Source organism: Megalops cyprinoides, chromosome 9 (assembly GCF_013368585.1).
Source record: "Megalops cyprinoides isolate fMegCyp1 chromosome 9, fMegCyp1.pri, whole genome shotgun sequence".
Taxonomy (NCBI): Eukaryota; Metazoa; Chordata; class Actinopteri; order Elopiformes; family Megalopidae; genus Megalops; species Megalops cyprinoides.
Genome location: NC_050591.1, coordinates 8,105,791 through 8,123,848, shown reverse-complemented (window position 1 = coordinate 8,123,848; position 18,058 = coordinate 8,105,791). Strand labels below are relative to the sequence as shown.

Genomic DNA, 18,058 nt, shown 5'->3' with positions numbered 1-18,058 from the left:
GGGCTATTCTACTGGAAAGGAGGGATTTTGAGATGACTAAATCAAAATGAGCTGTGAGATGGAAAGCAATGGAATGGTGTAATAGAACAGTAAGCAATGAATGTGGGTGTTGAGGAACAGGTAGACAGAAGAGGGACTACATTAGCCTTTATGAATGGGACAGATTAATGCTGCCCCACCAAAAAATTACTAGTATTCAAATATGCATGGGGTTTTCACACCAGTAAGGAAAACATGCCTGCCCTAAAGGTAAAGTTGGTGGAGCCCTGGCAAAAAACAGCCAGGACACAGTAGTCTGGTAGGCACGGTATAGCATTAATATAACCTCCTTCAATCTGTAATCATCACATTCTGGTGTATGTCTCCGCATATCATAATCTGTTTTCACTTCATCAACACAATATTTAGATCCAAATAGATTTGTGGTTTAGCTATTGCACCCATGTCTTTTTCATATAGCACATTAAAATCAGTATATCCTATAAATATCCTGCCTTACACCATTGCACAAAAGCAGAGGTATAGATCTGGCACAATGTAATTTTATTTGCCAGATGTCTTCCCTTTTAATCTTATTGCTTTACTTTTCAAGCTTCCAGGCTACATTTGCTTCAATGCTTGACATTTGATGCGACATATCTGTGGCCACTGAAACAACTGAAGATATGGGGCTGTGTAGTGACCCCCCTGCATGGGCATTTGCTCCCATACAGTAATGTTTGTAAGATGTACTGCCCCCTAGTTGTTTGGGTTTCATGGGGTCCAGTGTGCTGGTCAGCCTACTGGAATGTTGGAGTCCCGGGCATCCTTGTGGTTGGTAGATGTGCAGGGGACTTTGCATTTTAAAAAGATGTGTTAATGCATGTTTGCATGTTTAGTACGGCTATGGCCATATAGTTGTCAGGATGCATATGCATTCAGTAATAATGTGGTGTGTAGTTTAGTTATTTGTGCTCACTCCAAAGCCCCAAAGGAATTTTCAAACATGTAGTCACTAAAGTAACAAGACTGTTGGGTCACAGACAACAAACTTGGACTGATCTGCTGACTGAAACATGGAATCAGGAGGCCAGTTATTTTCTATTGACTGAAGCAGGGCTTCCCGGGCTGTACTTACCTCCATAAGGCTGGAAGCCATGGCTGCAGTATTTATTTGCATTTATTTTCAATGAACCTGCATTAATCAGACTGCCCAATTCAGAAGAAATGTCTCTGCATACCAGTTCTGTAATACCAACTACAACACAGTCTTTGTTACTTCACAAGAACCTTTAACTGCAAAAATGTATTTTTAATGCTTTTATTGTCTCATTGAAGCAGCTCAATGTACTGTGTTTACCCAACCACTTTTGATCACACATAGCCACCAGGTACAACATTATACATTTTATCTTAGATGTCTTCTCTACTATCCCTGACACCTGTCATCTGGGCTGTCTGTATTCCTCTACCTTAAACCTGGTTTAATGTCCCTGCTTCCCAGCTCCTGAGACTAAATACTGTTCAGCTACTCTTAAGCATATGCTGACTTAACGCATCGCTGTTCCTCCTATTAGTAAGTAAATGTAAATGTAAGTCTTTGTTTGTGCAGGTTCCACTGGTTCTTAAAGGAGTCCTCTAAACCTAAACCATTCATTCTTACACCTACACCTGTTTTCTGGCCACATGTTAAATCTCCATATAAAATCTTAATTCAATGAGCTAGCACATCAAGACAGTTATTAATTGCTCCAATTAAACAGCTACTAAAAGCTGAGAAGAGGTCAAGACTGAACAAGACTTTTGCAGGGATTCTGTGCCGTGCTGCAAAACAGTGGTGAGGTTATAGCAGCTCTTTACTCCCTCTGCTATTATGAGGTCCTCCCTGGAAGGACAACTTAGCCAGTTGGTATTTTGATACATGCTGGCATTATTAAGGTGAGCCTAGGCCCAGAGCTGTGAAAAGAGTCCATTGTGCACCAAACAGAATAGTCCACCCAGAAGAAGGTTTAAGTTACCTAGAGGCCAACTGTAATGTGGAAAGGAGGAAAAGAGAAAATAGAAGAATCAACTTTTGAGCAATGGAAGCTATGGATAGTAAGGTTTGCAAAGTGAAGTATTTTTCTTCTTCATGCTTTTTCTGCCTTTGCACTCTTTTAGAATCAGCAGTTACACTAAGACTGCAAACCTCCGAAACACTTTCACGCAGCCAATGGCTATTTTTCACACTCCAAGTCCCATTGTGCACCATGGTGGCCCACATGCTGAGTGAAAGGTAAGTGCATCCCCACTGATGTCACCTAAGTGACTGAAGGGCACTTCGCAAGCAACTACAGGAGGCCAAAGTGATGGGATGTGGGAACCCTTGACAACAAAACCTACACCGGTGGAACAAAGTTGCTATGGGCTTCCAGCAAATGGTTCAGACTCAAACCTGGGTCTGGACTGTAGGGCTCAGCCTACTCTTGAGACATGAACCTTTAGCAGCAGAGCCACTCAGGAAGCCAAACATCATTTTATACCTACAATGTACTGTGTTCTTTGATTTTGTAAATATTTATAAGTACAGCATTTTATCTCATATTTCTGCATTTAGCAGGCTCAGGTAGTGTTTGGTTTGCTTTAATTTAACTATCCACAAGGTGTCACTCTTGACACATTGAAGTCAGATTCAAACCTCACAATTCAATCAAGTAGTAACATCGGTAACAACAATAAAACAATAAAATTAAGTGAAAAATATATCTGAAAAAAAGAAGAGCAAATGTCAGAATGGTACAGCATGCATGAAATGTACCATGTTCAGGTTTGCTAGCCTTCACACATTCACTGTGACACTTGCGCAAAAATGTTGGTAACCCTGCAATATTTAACCTTTTAAAACCTTTTTAATTAGTCATCTTCATCTTACCTTATGAGCTCCAGTTCCTTCTGTAAAATATCCATGATCACAACTGCGCAGCGTACACATCACATTTACCACAGAGATGCTAAAAGATCAGTGTGAGTTAGCTTATAATTTTATTTTTGAATTTAATAAACAGCAAGACATTGTAGACCATGTCATCATACAAATATTTAACATATATAAAAATAACTAACCATCCAGAGAAACTGAGCACAGGAGCTGATATATTCTCTAAAAACTACAGAGTACATTTTGTTTCTTGTTTGTAGAATTTGTCATAAAGGTCATCTCTTACTTAAATAAAAGAAAAAACATTTTATGGGTTTATGGATTAATTTTGAATCCCACATTTAAGAATCAGCTGCTTAAATAAATATATTGTCCTGCAGGGATGCATCTTATAAGTAATTCTATGCTCTGTCTGTGGGCCAGTCCACGTCCCAGAGCAAATGTTCACATGATGTCAATCAAATATCCCTTCCAAGAATTGTGTCCCTTCTTATTGCCTGGTGCATGGCGAATGAATGCATTATTAACCCTCTATAGAATAATAATGACAATAACAGTCATAACCATATTAATAAACGGGTTATAATTAACAATTGACCCACTTGCCAAATCAAAATGCATGTCAGATGGTGCCAGACCGGACTGTTGCTGTGTTTGACCACAAAAGTTCAAGATGACCATAGAGAGAGTCAGAAGTCAAACATGTTCACAACAGTATGGAAACGTCCCCCCACCCCCCATGAATCTGAAGAGGAAAGTATAGTGGGAGGGGTCTGTTTGGTAACCAGTAATATCTGCGCAATTACATATTGTTCTGCGCATGTGGCAGAATGTGACTGCAGCCAGCGACGCTGAAGGTGGGTGATGAGTAGTGACACACTCGATAGTAGTGGCATGTAGTCGCTACAGTATTCATCGTGGTGTTTACTTCCGTCACCAAGGCGATGGTGTGGGAGGCGGTTCTGCGATGACGTTAAAAGTCTAAAATTACCCAATCAGCGGCAGCCATTGGCGAACTTACGTCACGGTTAAAGAGAGAGAGATCAGTTATTTGGTTACAAACTAGACTGGAACGCAAGGGCATTTATATAAAAACAAATGTAATCATTATTTCTGGTTAAGTTGTTTGCCGGCCTCACCGGTATTCAGTCCGACAGAAGCCCGAGCAGGAAGGAGGAGCGGTGGAGGGGTCAGTGCGTGTTGGTAAGTGAACACTGACTGCAGAACAGTCCTCCACTTTCTCTGGGTTTGAATTGTCCCTGCGCTTGCCTCGGATGATTCAACTTTGGTTGCTACCACATAATTTGGCTTCCCAGCTAGCCTAGCCACTGCATGAATCCAATTAGCTAATATGTCGCTATTTTTCATTCTTGATTTAAATAGGAAGTCGGCTACCCGGTTAGTTAGTTAGCTATAAAAATCACTTGCTGACGTTTCAAGATAGGTAGCTACCTCACTCGCCGTGTGCGTGCGCGCGCGCGCGTACTCGTGTGTTAGCGGTCTAGTGGCTAGGTTAGCTAGCTGGCTAACCAGGGTCTTATGATTAGTACATTCGTAGCTGTCGTTAGCCAGTTCTAAAAGAGCATTAACAATGTAGCTTCGTTAACGTTAGTTACTGTAAGTTGGCTGGTTTACTAATTGGCATCATGCATGAGTGTTTAGTTGTGCAAGTTGGCTTGCTAATTAGGGGCCAAGCACCGAAGCTGCAAGGCACCTATTGTAATGCTGTATTTGTGATGGTAACTGGGTAGCTATACAGCCAGTGTTGGCTAGCTAGCTGATTGGCTAACCAGCTGGCTGCCTGGTAAACTGGCAAGGAACTTAAAAGGGATGTTTTCTTCAAAAGAAAAGGTGACATCACTCTCTTGGACTGCTGTACTTACAGCGAAGTTAGTTCACGTCAGATAGCTAACTTTGGATCTGACACTTAAGATACTACGCTAAACTTCTTTCTGGTGCATCACGGATTCATAGATGCATGCGTTAATTTCCTAGTCCGTGAAATCTATTAATTCACTTGCTTATGACGTTTAAACAAAGTTGGTGACAATATAAAAATTATTTCTATATAAATTTGAAAGGGGTAATAATAATATGGAAATTAATTTGCCATGAGATCTTATTGAGCGGAATTTCCAGAAATATGCTTTGGTGAGAAATGGTCACAGGGGGATTTCTGGATTTGATCTACCCTGAAGATATGGGTGAAAAGTTGATTGTTTTGGGATCCAGATGGCTGTTTTGATATCTTACTTCATTGTGAAGCATCCCCCCCCCGTTTTGGGAAGGTATTCCCTCTCCCCAGGTTTCAAGCACAAGCCTTTACCTCAAGCCTTTGTGTATAGGCTCTTAGGCAGGCACCCACCTCCACATGCCATTTGTGTGATCCTGGGGTTGGACTGCCTGTTTCCAATGCGGTCTCAGAGGTGCTACTTGACTCACTCAAACAATAATGGAAATACTGGCCGTCTCTTAGTAGATTGCAGATATGAGATACATGGCCATGTCTGGTCTAAGCAGCGCTTGGTTTGAAGGTTTTTAAGCATTCTAACAATATCAGTAACTGACAAACTAAGGTCATATCCCTAACCAAAGAATGTGGACAAACTTCTCTTCTTGGTTGAAAACAGCAACGTTTAAGGTTGCTGTTAACACTGGATACCATTAACTAGTCTTGTTACTGTATATGTCTCATTCCCACCAACCAGCCAACACAAAGTGATCCTGCAGTTGATTTATGTTCATACTGTACTTTGTACATTTACATTTTTGTAACATCAAAAATGCATAAGCCTGCCATTTGATTTTGGGTTAAAAAAACAAACATATCATTTGAAGAGTTCAAATAAGTGGACAGCTGATCTCAGAAAATATCACCCAACCTATCTACATTTGAAGTTGTTTTTGGGGAAATTACCCTTAGATTTAAATTCATTTAGTTAAGGTGGGAATGTATTTGTAAGGTGGTCTGAGTTATACTGAATATTTTCAGCAACATGACAGCCTGCAAATACTTATGACATGATATTGTTTATGAAATATATTGATAATCAGTAGCATTGTGTGATGTATCGTTAACAGAGAGGCATATAATCCCAGCCTTAGAATGGTTTGCATTTGAGCCAGTATGGATGTGAATGTGGTGACTGTGAAAATTTTCTGCTCCTCTGATCGTGGGTTCAAAAAGACGGTGAAAAAAGGGCTCATGAGACTGTGTGTATAATTGACTCACCCATCATGAGCCATGGAGGATGAGTCTTCCCCCATTACAAATGAATTAACTGGAAAAATGCTGTCAGTAATATGTAGGTTGGGTAAGTGCTGAGTGTTTGTTTAAATGTGCATTTATGGGATCCTCTATATTAATTTCCAATAACCAAATTTGCCCATAATGGATTTAATTCAGTCAACTTTAAACAGAATCTATATCTGCAATTGTGTGTCTCCAAGAGGAATCTGTGCAAGTAAAGGCCAGTCATCAGCAAACGAGCATCGCCTGTATGATTAGTAGCACTAAGGTGTGTGACTGTTGTTTAGGAGTTAGTTGAACAGAGCAATTGGTTTTGCCTCTGCTATTTCTGCTTTTATTGATTTGTGTTTGATTTGTAAAAAAATGAATGATTTGGGGTTTATGTGTAGCAGCCAGCACCATCACATGAATTTAATAGAAATGACTCATTATTTTTGCTGAGCTCTGTTCGTTTTCCCACTGAGACGAATATGATTTCTCAGAGAGAAATAACTGGTTTTGTGTATCAATGCCGTGTTGGGTAGATACATAACTAGTACTTTGAAGAAATGGATCGCCTTGGTATTTCACCTAATTTGATGGGAATATGCAGTTATTGATTTCAAACATAAGATTAGAGTTTGTTTCATACCTAACTGTCCCGCCCTTATGTACAGTCCATTTTATCTGTTTAATCATGAAACCACTGTGTTTTTGTAGGAAGAATTTGAGACAGAATTTAAAGGCTTTTAATGCTTCTTGGTATAAAATTTCTTTTCAGTAGAAAGTTTTCTTTTCTTTTTATGTCACATGTTTACATTTTTTACTGCTGACTTGAAATAAAAAAAAATCAACAGTGCTATTTTTAACCTCCAAATTATTTTTGAACATTTACAATATAACAGATATCTCTTAAATTCAGAGGATATGAGGGATCTGATCTGAACGGCAAAGTGCTGGACAGCATACCCTTTGTGAATGCCAAATGTATGTGACGTATTCATATCGCCTCAGTGAAATACAGCGGAGCAGTAGTGAGTGGGAAATAATGGAAATAATTCACAGATCTCGTGGCTTACAGCTGAATTCCTATGCTAATAAAAGGAAGCGCCGAATAGCATACAGCGATGAAATATCGAAAAATGCTAATGCTGGTCCTTTAAGAGCAAATTGAAATGCCAGTGTTGAGTGACCTGCCTAGGTCATAGGCAACTGCTATATTTACCAGCTCTGTAACCTGATCTCTGGCATTCTGGATTGCTGTGCTCATACAATCCCTCCCCAGCTCCTCGCACAGGGGATACAGTCTCTAAAGCTGCACCCCGTTCACCGAGCACGCCAGCGAGGATCGCCTCCACCTGTATATTTCCTTTATATTCTCCACATACGCTTTACCTTTCAACCGCTGCGTGTACAGGTATGGGCTGTTTGTGTGTTTAGGTTGTTGAGGTGACTTTCGTTAGAGAGGGAAAGGTGCGTAATTGATCAAGATGGTTCATGTCATATGACCACCAGGACATCCCAACGGAGGCATAGTCCGTTTACTCAAAGGAAAACATAATTGTATTTTGGTCTGGTTGAATACGTGTGGGTACGTGCTTGGTAGAGATAAATAGGAGGGTAGCTTTAAAGAGATTATGTGTACATTTATTTGTGAGACCTTTATTTGTGACTTTTCATGGCAATCTGCTGCCTGCCAGTGTAGCATTATGGCAGTTGAATGTTGTAGGGGATGTCATCAAGGAAACCAAATGGTCAAAAATGGCTGTTCATTTAATGCTTAGCCTAATGATTTTTTGGGGGGGAGGTGGGGGAGGGGTGGGGTAAATTCCAAAATCCAAAGCAAATTTATTTTTTAGGTGTCAGTAGGTTGCAGTAAACGTAATTGTGAGACTACTACTAGAGTTTGAGTGCATTGACTTCTAGGTGAGTGTCACATGCAGTGAGAAGTGTAACTTTAGTCTAAACCATTTGATACAAGTATCTCCATGTTGTACGCAATGGCTACAGTCATGTGAGTGTGATGGCAGTTTGGTTGTCTTGAGAATGCAGATAATACTGTGTAAGTAAAGACGGTAAAAAGTTTGTCTTGAAAAGTAGTTTTGTGACACACAAGTGCAGATATTTTGCCTTAATTTTAAATTCTGTGCGAGTGAATAGCTTTTCTTTGTGTTTATATAATTGTTTCTTTTAGAAAAAGAAAATGTAGTGGTCAATTGTTCTCCCTTTGGCAGAGTTCTGACTTGGCCACATTGCCATATCCATTGTGTCCTGCATTCAGCTGTTGAAAAGAAATAAAAGAAACAGTGTAACCTTGCTAGACTACAATATCTTAGGAACAACAGTACATGTACAGTATGTAGTGTAAAGCAGGTTTACTGTCGTAGTCTTGCCTGAGCGGCATTTGCAGGGCTGGGATGCGTCTTCCTCAGTGTGGTTTCTGTTTCTCCAGGTTTGTTCAGTCTCAGCTCAGGACAATGAGGCGTCACACCTCCGTTGCTGTCTGCATGGACTGAGAGACGCCTTTCCGAACAGCAGGTACCTCTCAGTGCCAGTGTGCCCAGACACTGCACCCCATCACTCTCGCTCAGCTTTGATGTTTTAATAAAGACCTGGCGCCTCCTTTATCAGTCCTTTTGGAAATTCGATTTTAAGTCTCTGCTTTTGCGTGGGGCCCCAATTTTATGTAGCTTTTTCAAAATCATTCAGGTTGATCGATTATGCATATTTAGTATCAGTTTTTGGCACAAATTGTCCTACTCTTTGTGTGTACATTAACACCCTTTGAAGTTCATGAAATAATGCCAAAAACTACAGATATTTGTCTGAAAGTAAGTAATTTTAGTCACTGAAATATGGGAAGTAGGGGAAGTACTGTATCTCTAAAGGTGCTAGAAATGTATCAGCTGTTGAAAAGATGGATCAATCAAGTTAAAAGAATAACACTTTCTCTTAGATGATATGGAGATAATTGTGTTAGAGGTGGACAAGGAATAAATAATTACATTTTACAACCTAGCATTTAAAGCCAGGCAAAAAATGCTGTTTGGCCAAACATGGCCACCCCTCAGAATGACCCCAAGGGTGAATCTCAGTTATACATTACAACTGAATACGTTTTTAGAGGCACTGGGTCACATATTACAAAACCATTGTAATATGGCCACAATAATCGGAAAGAAGAATACCCCATTATTTATCATGGGTTTCAGAAAATTATAACTATATTGTGGCATGGATCAAGACAGTTTGCTTCTGTATTGTTTGGGGTGCATTTCTTTAGATCTGTTTATATAGAGCTATGCATTGCATCCGTGCGACAAATTAACATTCTTGAGTTTGCTGCACAGGACATTTTGTCCTTTATATTGTCTAACAACAAAGACTAAGGAACTGTCCAACAAGTAGGCCACAGTCTTTTCTTGCATTTTAGCTGGGTTGCTGGTCTTCACTGCATTGACTTCACAGGGGAAATGTTCATTTGCATGGTCAGGAGCAGATGTGAGAATCAGCATATCTCCATGCAACTTTTTTTCTTGACCAGTCACATATTTTCCATGACAATGAGCGTGCGTGGCGCTTCATGGACAATCTCATGCGTATGAGCGGTTGATAAATGAGGCCCCTGAAGTCCGGATCCAAGGTGCAAAGAATGCAGTATCATCCTTATTGTGCCCCATTGTCAAATTTGGATATTCTTACTTGGAGGGGTTTTCGGGAGGTCTACTGGGAATACTAGGGATATATTGCATAGTAGCAGATTTTAGTCAATACCTTTGAAGTTGCTTGAGTTTGACACAGTGTGCACTGGAAGAACGCACATAGAGCATCAGCAGACCTGAATAGGAGTACATGGGAAAATCTTGTGGTAGCCACTGCTCAAAGGGCTCTAAACGTAGCAGAATTGAGTATTCAGGCTTAGGAAACGTTACTTAAGTGGTTACGGTCATCCAGTGGTCAGCTCTTTCACCAAGGCTCTCATGCAAGGGGTGAACATGACCGTTGCTGTAGTGTTGTCTGGTGAAGCGTCAGGGCAGCGCCTGCCCGGTTGCAGTGGGACAGAGGAGGGAAGGGAGGCTGGAAGAGCACGGCAGGCGTCAGCGTGGCCCTCGCAAGCGCATTCTCTTCATCCGCTCACATTTCAGGGTAAATATAGCCGCCTCCGAGGCCCAGCCCGTCCCACCCAGAGCCAGCCCACCGCAGGAGGATTCGTGGCAGAAACGCTGGGGTCGTTCTGCATTAGGTTTTATGTGACCATTTCAGTGGGTCACCATTTGATTTTAAAGGTGTTCTGTATGTTTGTTGACATTCGTTGCACTAGAGTTTGCACTAATCTGCGCTGCACTACACATACTTCACGTGGTCCTGCATTTGAAGACTGTCTTGAACTATGAATATGATTTTTTCTTATATTTCTTCAGTATGAGAAAAAAAGGTCTTGTATGGTTCACATTGTTCTTTAAAATAAGAAAAGAAGAAAAGTTAGAATGGGTTTCTTTGGAATCTTTTTTTTCCTTTTAAGACATTAAAGAAATTTTAATATGACTTTTTTTCATCAGGATATATCTATTAGGATATTTATTCCCATTCGTGCCGGACTATGAGGGAAAGTGGTCTCATTTATGTTGCCGAAAAGGCCTCGACGCAGTTTTGCAGTCTGCGAAAACAGAAACAGCTCTGCATTTTTCCGAAGTTTTAAAAATGAGTTATGCTCGTTTTGCTAAACCCAAAATAGAGTATCATTACAGGGCCCATGATAGATGAAGCTCATATGTTGTGTGGTCTGTGTTTCACACTCTGGTCTCTGGTGGTGGACTTATGCCGCTCAGTCACACTCAGCTACCAGGGTAGGGTGTCAGCTGAGACGCGGGGCCTCGCGTCTGTTTTGGAAATGTCAGGCATCTGCTTACAAGAGCGCGGCCATCTTGAAACATGCATTAGGGCAGGCAGCATCCTGACTGGGTCGCAGAGACAACAGTTCAGATTGACGTCCTTCGCCTCTCAGGAAGACTGCGCTGAGCCAACTCTGCAGCCAGAGTCACCCCCGTCCTCCTCAACCACGGATAGGCCAGACCATTAAACAGAGTAGAGTGCAGCATGAAGTTAATTACATTTTCAGTCAACGCGAGTGTTGAATTCTGATTCAAATAATGATTTTGTTATTGGTCGTGACAAGAGAAAAAGCTGCTCATGTTAAGGACTTTGGATTTATACTTTTGTGGGCAAACAGTTCAGCATGCGCCTGGAAAGGGCTCCAGTGTCCAGTGTACTGTGGGTGACCTAGGAGTGACAAGTGGAGAGGAAGCACTGCCGTATTCACTCTAACGAATGGGCAGAGCTTGTTCTGCAGTTCACCCATCGTTAACAATGGGCAACCGCAGTGTTTGCATGCATGCTAACTGTAACTACTGTTTGGTAGGTTTTCTTGGTGAAGCACTTTTGCCGTTGAGCGGGAGTAGCTTGCACTGGCGCAGTGGCTGTATTTAGGGACAGTCCGTGCTTGTAACAAACGAGCGTGTTTAGCTTGTTGGTATGTAGTCATGGAAACCACTGTTACTCTCAAAGATAAAGCGAGCTGAAGGGAGTGGTCTGTTGTATGCAAGCAATCTTGGACCTTCAAACTCTTCTTGCAGATTTTTGCCTTCATATAGCTCCCCAGCAGTTCGCCAATGACACCCTCTAATGGCAATGAGAGGGGAGCCAGAAACTCTCCCCAGAGCTCACTGATCTGTGAGGAGGGAGTTTTCGATTCATAAAAGGAAGGAAAACAGAACGTGAGGTTAAGAAAGTGTGCCTGAATGAATAAGTTATATATGTCACTACATGGTAGAATCAGAAATTTGGAATACAGCATGAGGAATGTGTTTAGAATACAGTATGAACACACAGTTGAATATATCACAATAAATATGAGTTAATGCCACTTTCCTATTCGCAAATATGTGCCTATGTTATAGGATATACAGTGACCTATATTTTATGATACTGGCCAGAATGAAATGTGAGGGAACACATGTGAAAGTGTCAGTTCCTTTTCTAATATATGCAGTTATTTATATATTTAAAATATGTTGCTTATATTTTGGATATTGAACTGTAGTTCAGATGACTTTTCAATAAAGAAACAGTAAAAACTAGCGTTATGCCAATATCATGCCAATACTGGAAATAGTACTTTGGATGAAAACTGAAAGGTCTGCCTCACAGGTCTGAATGCAGATAACTTTACATTTTAAATCTCCTGGCCACTTTTCTCGTGGTAACACAGGAGGCCGTCGCCTTCTGCTCTGGCCTTGTTTCCTTATCCCTCAAAGCTGAATATGCATGTGCTGTCAGACCCCCCCATCTCTGCCTATCAGCCGCGCATCGGGGGCCTGCTCCGCGGAGCAGTGCAGACTTAGAGGTTTTTCGGCGGGACCCCGCCGCGCCCGTTCCCTCAGTACAAATGGTCTGGCACGCCCGGCGAGAGGACGCAGCGCCACGGCTGTGTCTGCGCGGTCGGGACCCGCACCGAGCGGCGCGCTCCTGGCCTGCCTCCAGCTCGCTGCCGACTCCAGATCTGTGAGCTGAATTATTAATGCCCCTGTGGCCAGCGTCGAACAGGAGGAGAGAGAGAGAGAGCCAGATTAAAGAAATAGGAGCCCTCCCACCGAACCCAACACGGATCAACAACACCAGATACTTTTATTTATTCAGGCGCTGCGATGCCTGGCGAACAAGAGCCGGTCTCTCTGCAGGAACGGACTGTGCCACCTAAACACGGCGTTCTACTTTGGGGTCTCTCCCATTACAGACACGCAGCAGGTCGGCACTATTTGTGCTATGACAGTACCCTTCAGGTAAACTCAATTTAGAATAAGATATGCTTGTAATTCACATCAAGGTACTTTTCTCACTACTGTTCAGTATAGTATAGACCATCATGCTAATATTGTAGAAGTGGAAACAGAAATAGGGTGCTATTTTGAGTACATTGTTTGAGCATTTGTGTAGTGTTTGAGCAGTGTAAAAGCATGCCTTGCTCATGTACGTCATGTTTCCATGCTTGTTCTGTATGCAGTGCTTCAGTGTTCCGTTTCAGGCTGCGTACCCAAAGGCAGCACTGATGCCGTGTAATGTGTTCAGAAAGCTGGGGGGGTGGGGGTGGGGGGGGCACGCGACACTTATTTAATAGCTTTCTGTATCTGGCAGGAGAGACACTATGAAAACCTGGAGGCAGAACAGTGAGCCATCAGATATTATAAATACTGGTACATATATTTCTGTATAGTCCTACTCCTGTACTTTTCGGAACATGTATTTAGCTTCTGTGGTCCTGTAACAGAGTACTGGTAGGAAGCACTGTGTTCCATGATCTGAGGCAGGCTTCTGCTGCAGGGTGCTTGGCTGTGCAGGTTCTGTTACAAACAGCTTAAGAAGTTCAAATAATGAGAGGTTGAAAGGCAACTGCCATTTCTTTACAGTTAAAAATTACGTGTGTAACTTGGATGGAATCAAACATCTTAGCTGGGGGAACTTTAGCAGCGTTTTAGCAGCATGCCAGTGCCGAGGAATAAATCGATTGGTGTTGTTGTTTCTTCTCCAGCAGTCGATGTGGTGTGCCATCGCATCTCCTGCAGCTGAGAGTCCAGCATGTCTCGCGCTTCCTCCACTGCCAAGCGCTACACCGGCTCCTCCTACACCAGCCACTATGGCTCCTACAGCTCCTCCCTGGCGCCCACGCTGGGCTCCTACAGCGAGCGGGACAAGCTCCCCTATAAAACCGCCTCCTCCGGCTACACCTCCTCCGGCTACCTGAGCTCGTCCGCCAGCCGCGTTCGCAACTACAGCACGTCGTCGGAGCCGGACCGGGGGCGGCCCATCCCGCGCACCGACCTGCTGGCCGGCCGGCGCAGCGAGAGCCTGAGTCGCACGCCGGCCAAGAGCTACAGCTCGGGCCTGAGCGGGGGCGGCACCGGGGGCTACTCCAGCTACAGCTACTCCCCGGCCCAGTCCAGCTACCTCTCCGCCTCCCCCACCGCGTCCACCGCGGCGCTCAGCCGCCGCAAGTCGGTGAGCCAGACCGACCTGACGCGGGACCTGGCCTCTCTGGGGCTCAGCGACACCTCCTACTCCTCCTCCGGCGGCGGCCTGAAGACGTCCTACCGGAGCCGGGCCAGCGACGCGGCTGAGGCGTACAGCAGCGCCCGCTCCAGCTACGGCCTCTCCCGCAGCTCCACGCAGGACGCCCTCAGCAGCAGCAGCAGCAGCCGCTTCACCTCCTCCTGGGACCGGGGCGGCACCGGGCGCTCCAGCTCCCCCTCGCGAGACACCGTGGTAAGGAGGAAACCAAGTGGCCACAGCCGTCTGATTTTGTCTTAACGGAGACTAGGACTTTTGTGTCAGGCAGTGCATTTGCCACCTGAAAGCAGGCTCGAAGAGAGAGGGGAGATGTGCAGTGTGCTGTGACACTGTAGAAATGATTATGTCGGCAGGTGAGGCATTAACTGTATTTCCTGAGCAGAGAGCGTTTTGTAGCCAAGGCCCTAGTCTTTTCTGACCAGGTGTTATTAGTGGAGGATAGGAGGCAGCACAGTTTTGTACCATGAGAGGGCATTAGGCTATAGTTTATTTTCATAAACAGAGCAGAAGGCATGTCCTGTCAACAGTTGTGTGACGATAGGCATATTTGTTGGAGAACTGAAGCAGTCACTTCAAAATAGTTGAATATGCGGCTGAAAGTACATCAGTTGTAGGAGACATAAGATAAAAAGAATATCATGACAGGCTTTTTGGTTTGTTGAAGGTTTATGCAAGAACTGTTTACACTCCATGTGTTGAAAGTATGGCCGCGTCAAATGGCATTTGAAAATGGAAAGCCCGCAAATGATCATCGACAACCTGACTGCCAAACAGCAGCAGAGCAGAGCAGCGAATAAGATGTACTGTTATTGTACAAGGCTAGGTATCCTCTATATAGAAGCTAAACTATAGCATAACATAGCACATAAGTGCATTTCTGTAGTGAATATGATTAATATGAAAACTGCAGATTTCATGCATGGCTTCCAGGGTGAGGACTGCTCCTTGTGTAATAACTGATTGGGGTTCCCTGGCGTATGTTGTCATTTCCCAAAGAGGACTTGCCCAAAGCAACTGATTGATGAATGAAGGTCTTGGGGTCAGTGAGGAAGGTGGCCCAGTGATTGGACTTCTAGTGTTTCATCTTGATGTGAGCAGAGTAATGAGACCTGCCGGAGCGGCACGTCTGTGTAAAGAGTGAATGAAATCAATTACACGCCCAGCCATCATTCTCAGCCACCCATAGAGGGTGTCATGTCACCTTATTTGTGGGATTTATTGCAGTTTAGAATACTGTGCATCCAATGCATGAAGTTTTTTTTATGGTATAAAGTGCCTGTCACTCATTTCCCTTCTCAATTCAAACAGGAACTGATTTACAGCAGGCCTGGGTGGATATACAGTGCCCTCCATATTAATCCTACCACTGACTAAATAGGAACAAATAGGAACATGCTGTAAGAGAAAACAATGATCATACTGGACTTTTTTCTGCTATTTTTAAATATTACACTTAAATCTTAATACCAGTACACAGTGCAAAGTCATATTGTTCCTAAATAATACATTTTTATTTAGAAAACATGAGGGCTACATATATTCACACCCCTGTAGCTGGTTTTTTGTATATCCTCCTCTGGAGTAGACTATACTTACAATATGGTTTCTGCAGAGTTTTATGAGGTTCTGGCACATCCTAGGTTGGATTTTTGTCCAATCCTCCTGGCAGAGTTTTTTAGTGTTCTTTAGATCTTTTGGCTTTCATTAGTAAACTGCTCTCTTGAGTTCTTATTATGAATGTTTGATTGGATTGAGGTCTGGTGATTGAAATGATCAGTTGTGAACATTGTGACAATGACCCAAGCTATATTGCTATTGCTTGCTAGGTAGATTACTCAGTTTTATGAACATTAGTTGAAACTTGTCAAATGGTGTCTTAAACTGTGTGTTTGACCCGAGATATAGTTTGTGGTCAAAAGGGCTGCTAAGTAGCTCAGTGGTTAAGGTGTTCACCTTGAGCACAAACTGAGCTCCATGTCCCAGGTTGATCCCAGCCCTCTCATTTGCTGACACTGACCAGAAGCCCACATTAACAGAGCAAATGGGCTTCATTCCAAATGGGGATAAGAGTGGGTAGGTTGGCCAGGGTTCCCTTGTCTCTCCACTCCTGGCACCTTGTGACTCACATCAGCACCTGTGAGTAGCTCAGATAGCATCAGACGGATGTGCTAATCCTCTGACGGCATTTGTCCTGTGGTGAACAGTGGAATTTGTAGTGTGAAAAATTGTTGAGGTAGGTGTGCTTTAGTAACGGAGAATTGCAAAAGCCTTGTCTGGCACTGCCCATGGTTCAGTGGCTGTTGTGGTTGATGAGCTTAGTGTGTAACTGGAGACTACTAAAAGTAGGGTGTAAAAGGTGGGAAAATGCAAAGTAAAGTGAGTGGTCAAAACATGGAATTTTAGTAATGAATATTTCCTTAAAAATCATGTTTAACACAGAAGTGCTAAATAAGGGATGGAATAGTTTGAAGGGGCAGTAATGGCAACCTGTGAATTTTTAAATGCTAGGAATTTTAGCATGAGGCAGTTCAAGAGGTGGTCAATGTAAATCCCACCTTATGAAATAACCATTCCGATTGGTTTGAACTTTTTTCAAAAATATTGTGAGTTTTCATTACCCAGAAAGTACAGACATCAGGGTGAGTTCTGACCTTTGAAACCTTGAAAGCTCTCCAGGTTTGGATGCGCTGTAAAAATTTGTAATAATCTGAGATGAAAATGCTATAGGGTCAGTGTTTTGGGACTCATGTTACCAGATTCCTTGTGAAACAGATAGCAATTACTCCATTTAGTGAAATTAATAGCTGACTGTGGTGTTTTTTATTATAAGAGAGTAAATACACTAGATAATATTGTATTTAAAAAACTAACAAGATTGCGAATTATACTTTCATCCAGTAACATAGCTTGTTAGCTAGTTGGCTTGTTACAGCTACACAGAATGTTGAAAATCTACTGAACTCTGAACTTGTTAGCCAGTTAAAAAGCTTGACAATTGACTGAGTTTGAAACCCAGCGAGGATGCGACTTATGTTCAGATTGGATCGCTTTTGCTAGCAAGCTTTATCATTTTATTTTCTGCCAGCTAGCTGGCTGTCTTGATAAGTGACATGTGAACTATGTACTGCAGCATTTTTTATAGCGGATGATAAGATGGAAATAAACAGGGCCAAGTTACACAAAAGAATTTAGGAAACATTCTTTTGTAGTTTTGGAACAGTGCTTGTGCAGTTTGTGTGAGGTAATGTGGCCCAAATAGTTTAATGTAACTTGGCTTCATTTTGACATCAGTACTTGCCCAGTGCTTGCCCAGAGTACTGCCACATACACAAATGTTTTGTCTAATCCTGTTAATATGTAAATACACATATGAATCATTTTTATTGCATTATTACATGTCTGTTGCGTTTACATATTTCAGTACAGTGGGTTAGGTTGGTTACATTTCTTGTATTTGGTTTCATCTACAAGCTTGATACTAACCAAGTTTCACTTATTTCCAAAAAGCCCAACTCATTACTTTACTGCAGCATGCTTTTTCAAGGAAATCTGAAAAGGAAATAAGTATTATACTTTGATTAGTTTACTCTCACTGTACTGTTTTTGATCTCAGTTCAAACTTTTAAATAGTTCTTTGTCCTACACTTTTTGTGGCTCTCTGCATACTGCATACTTTATACTCTTCTGCCTTACTGTGTAGCTCTTCGGCTCCTGAGGGTGGCGTTGCCTCTTCAAACACACACACATATCCATGGGCTGGTGATGGCATCTGTTCCTGAAATCTTTGTTGTGTACACAGCCGTGGTTCCAGG

General features: G+C 42.5%; 1 protein-coding gene across 5 annotated transcripts in view; it reads left to right on the top strand.

Moving 5' to 3' along the window:
• Positions 1–3,957: 3,957 nt before the first annotated feature.
• The window catches only part of LOC118783166 (ubiquitin carboxyl-terminal hydrolase 2-like), a 38,520-nt gene continuing 24,419 nt past the window's right edge, over positions 3,958–18,058 (top strand). The window contains exons 1-3 of one of the 5 annotated variants that reach the window (XM_036536883.1): positions 3,958–4,099; positions 8,578–8,663; positions 13,711–14,441. In XM_036536883.1, the coding sequence (XP_036392776.1) occupies positions 13,758–14,441 (684 nt within the window). In that variant the 5' untranslated portion in view covers positions 3,958–4,099; positions 8,578–8,663; positions 13,711–13,757. Of the gene's footprint in view, positions 4,100–7,394; positions 7,543–8,577; positions 8,664–12,842; positions 12,965–13,312; positions 13,376–13,710; positions 14,442–18,058 lie in introns of those variants that run through there. The other 4 variants (XM_036536884.1, XM_036536885.1, XM_036536887.1 and 1 more) reach the window with 4 other exon arrangements.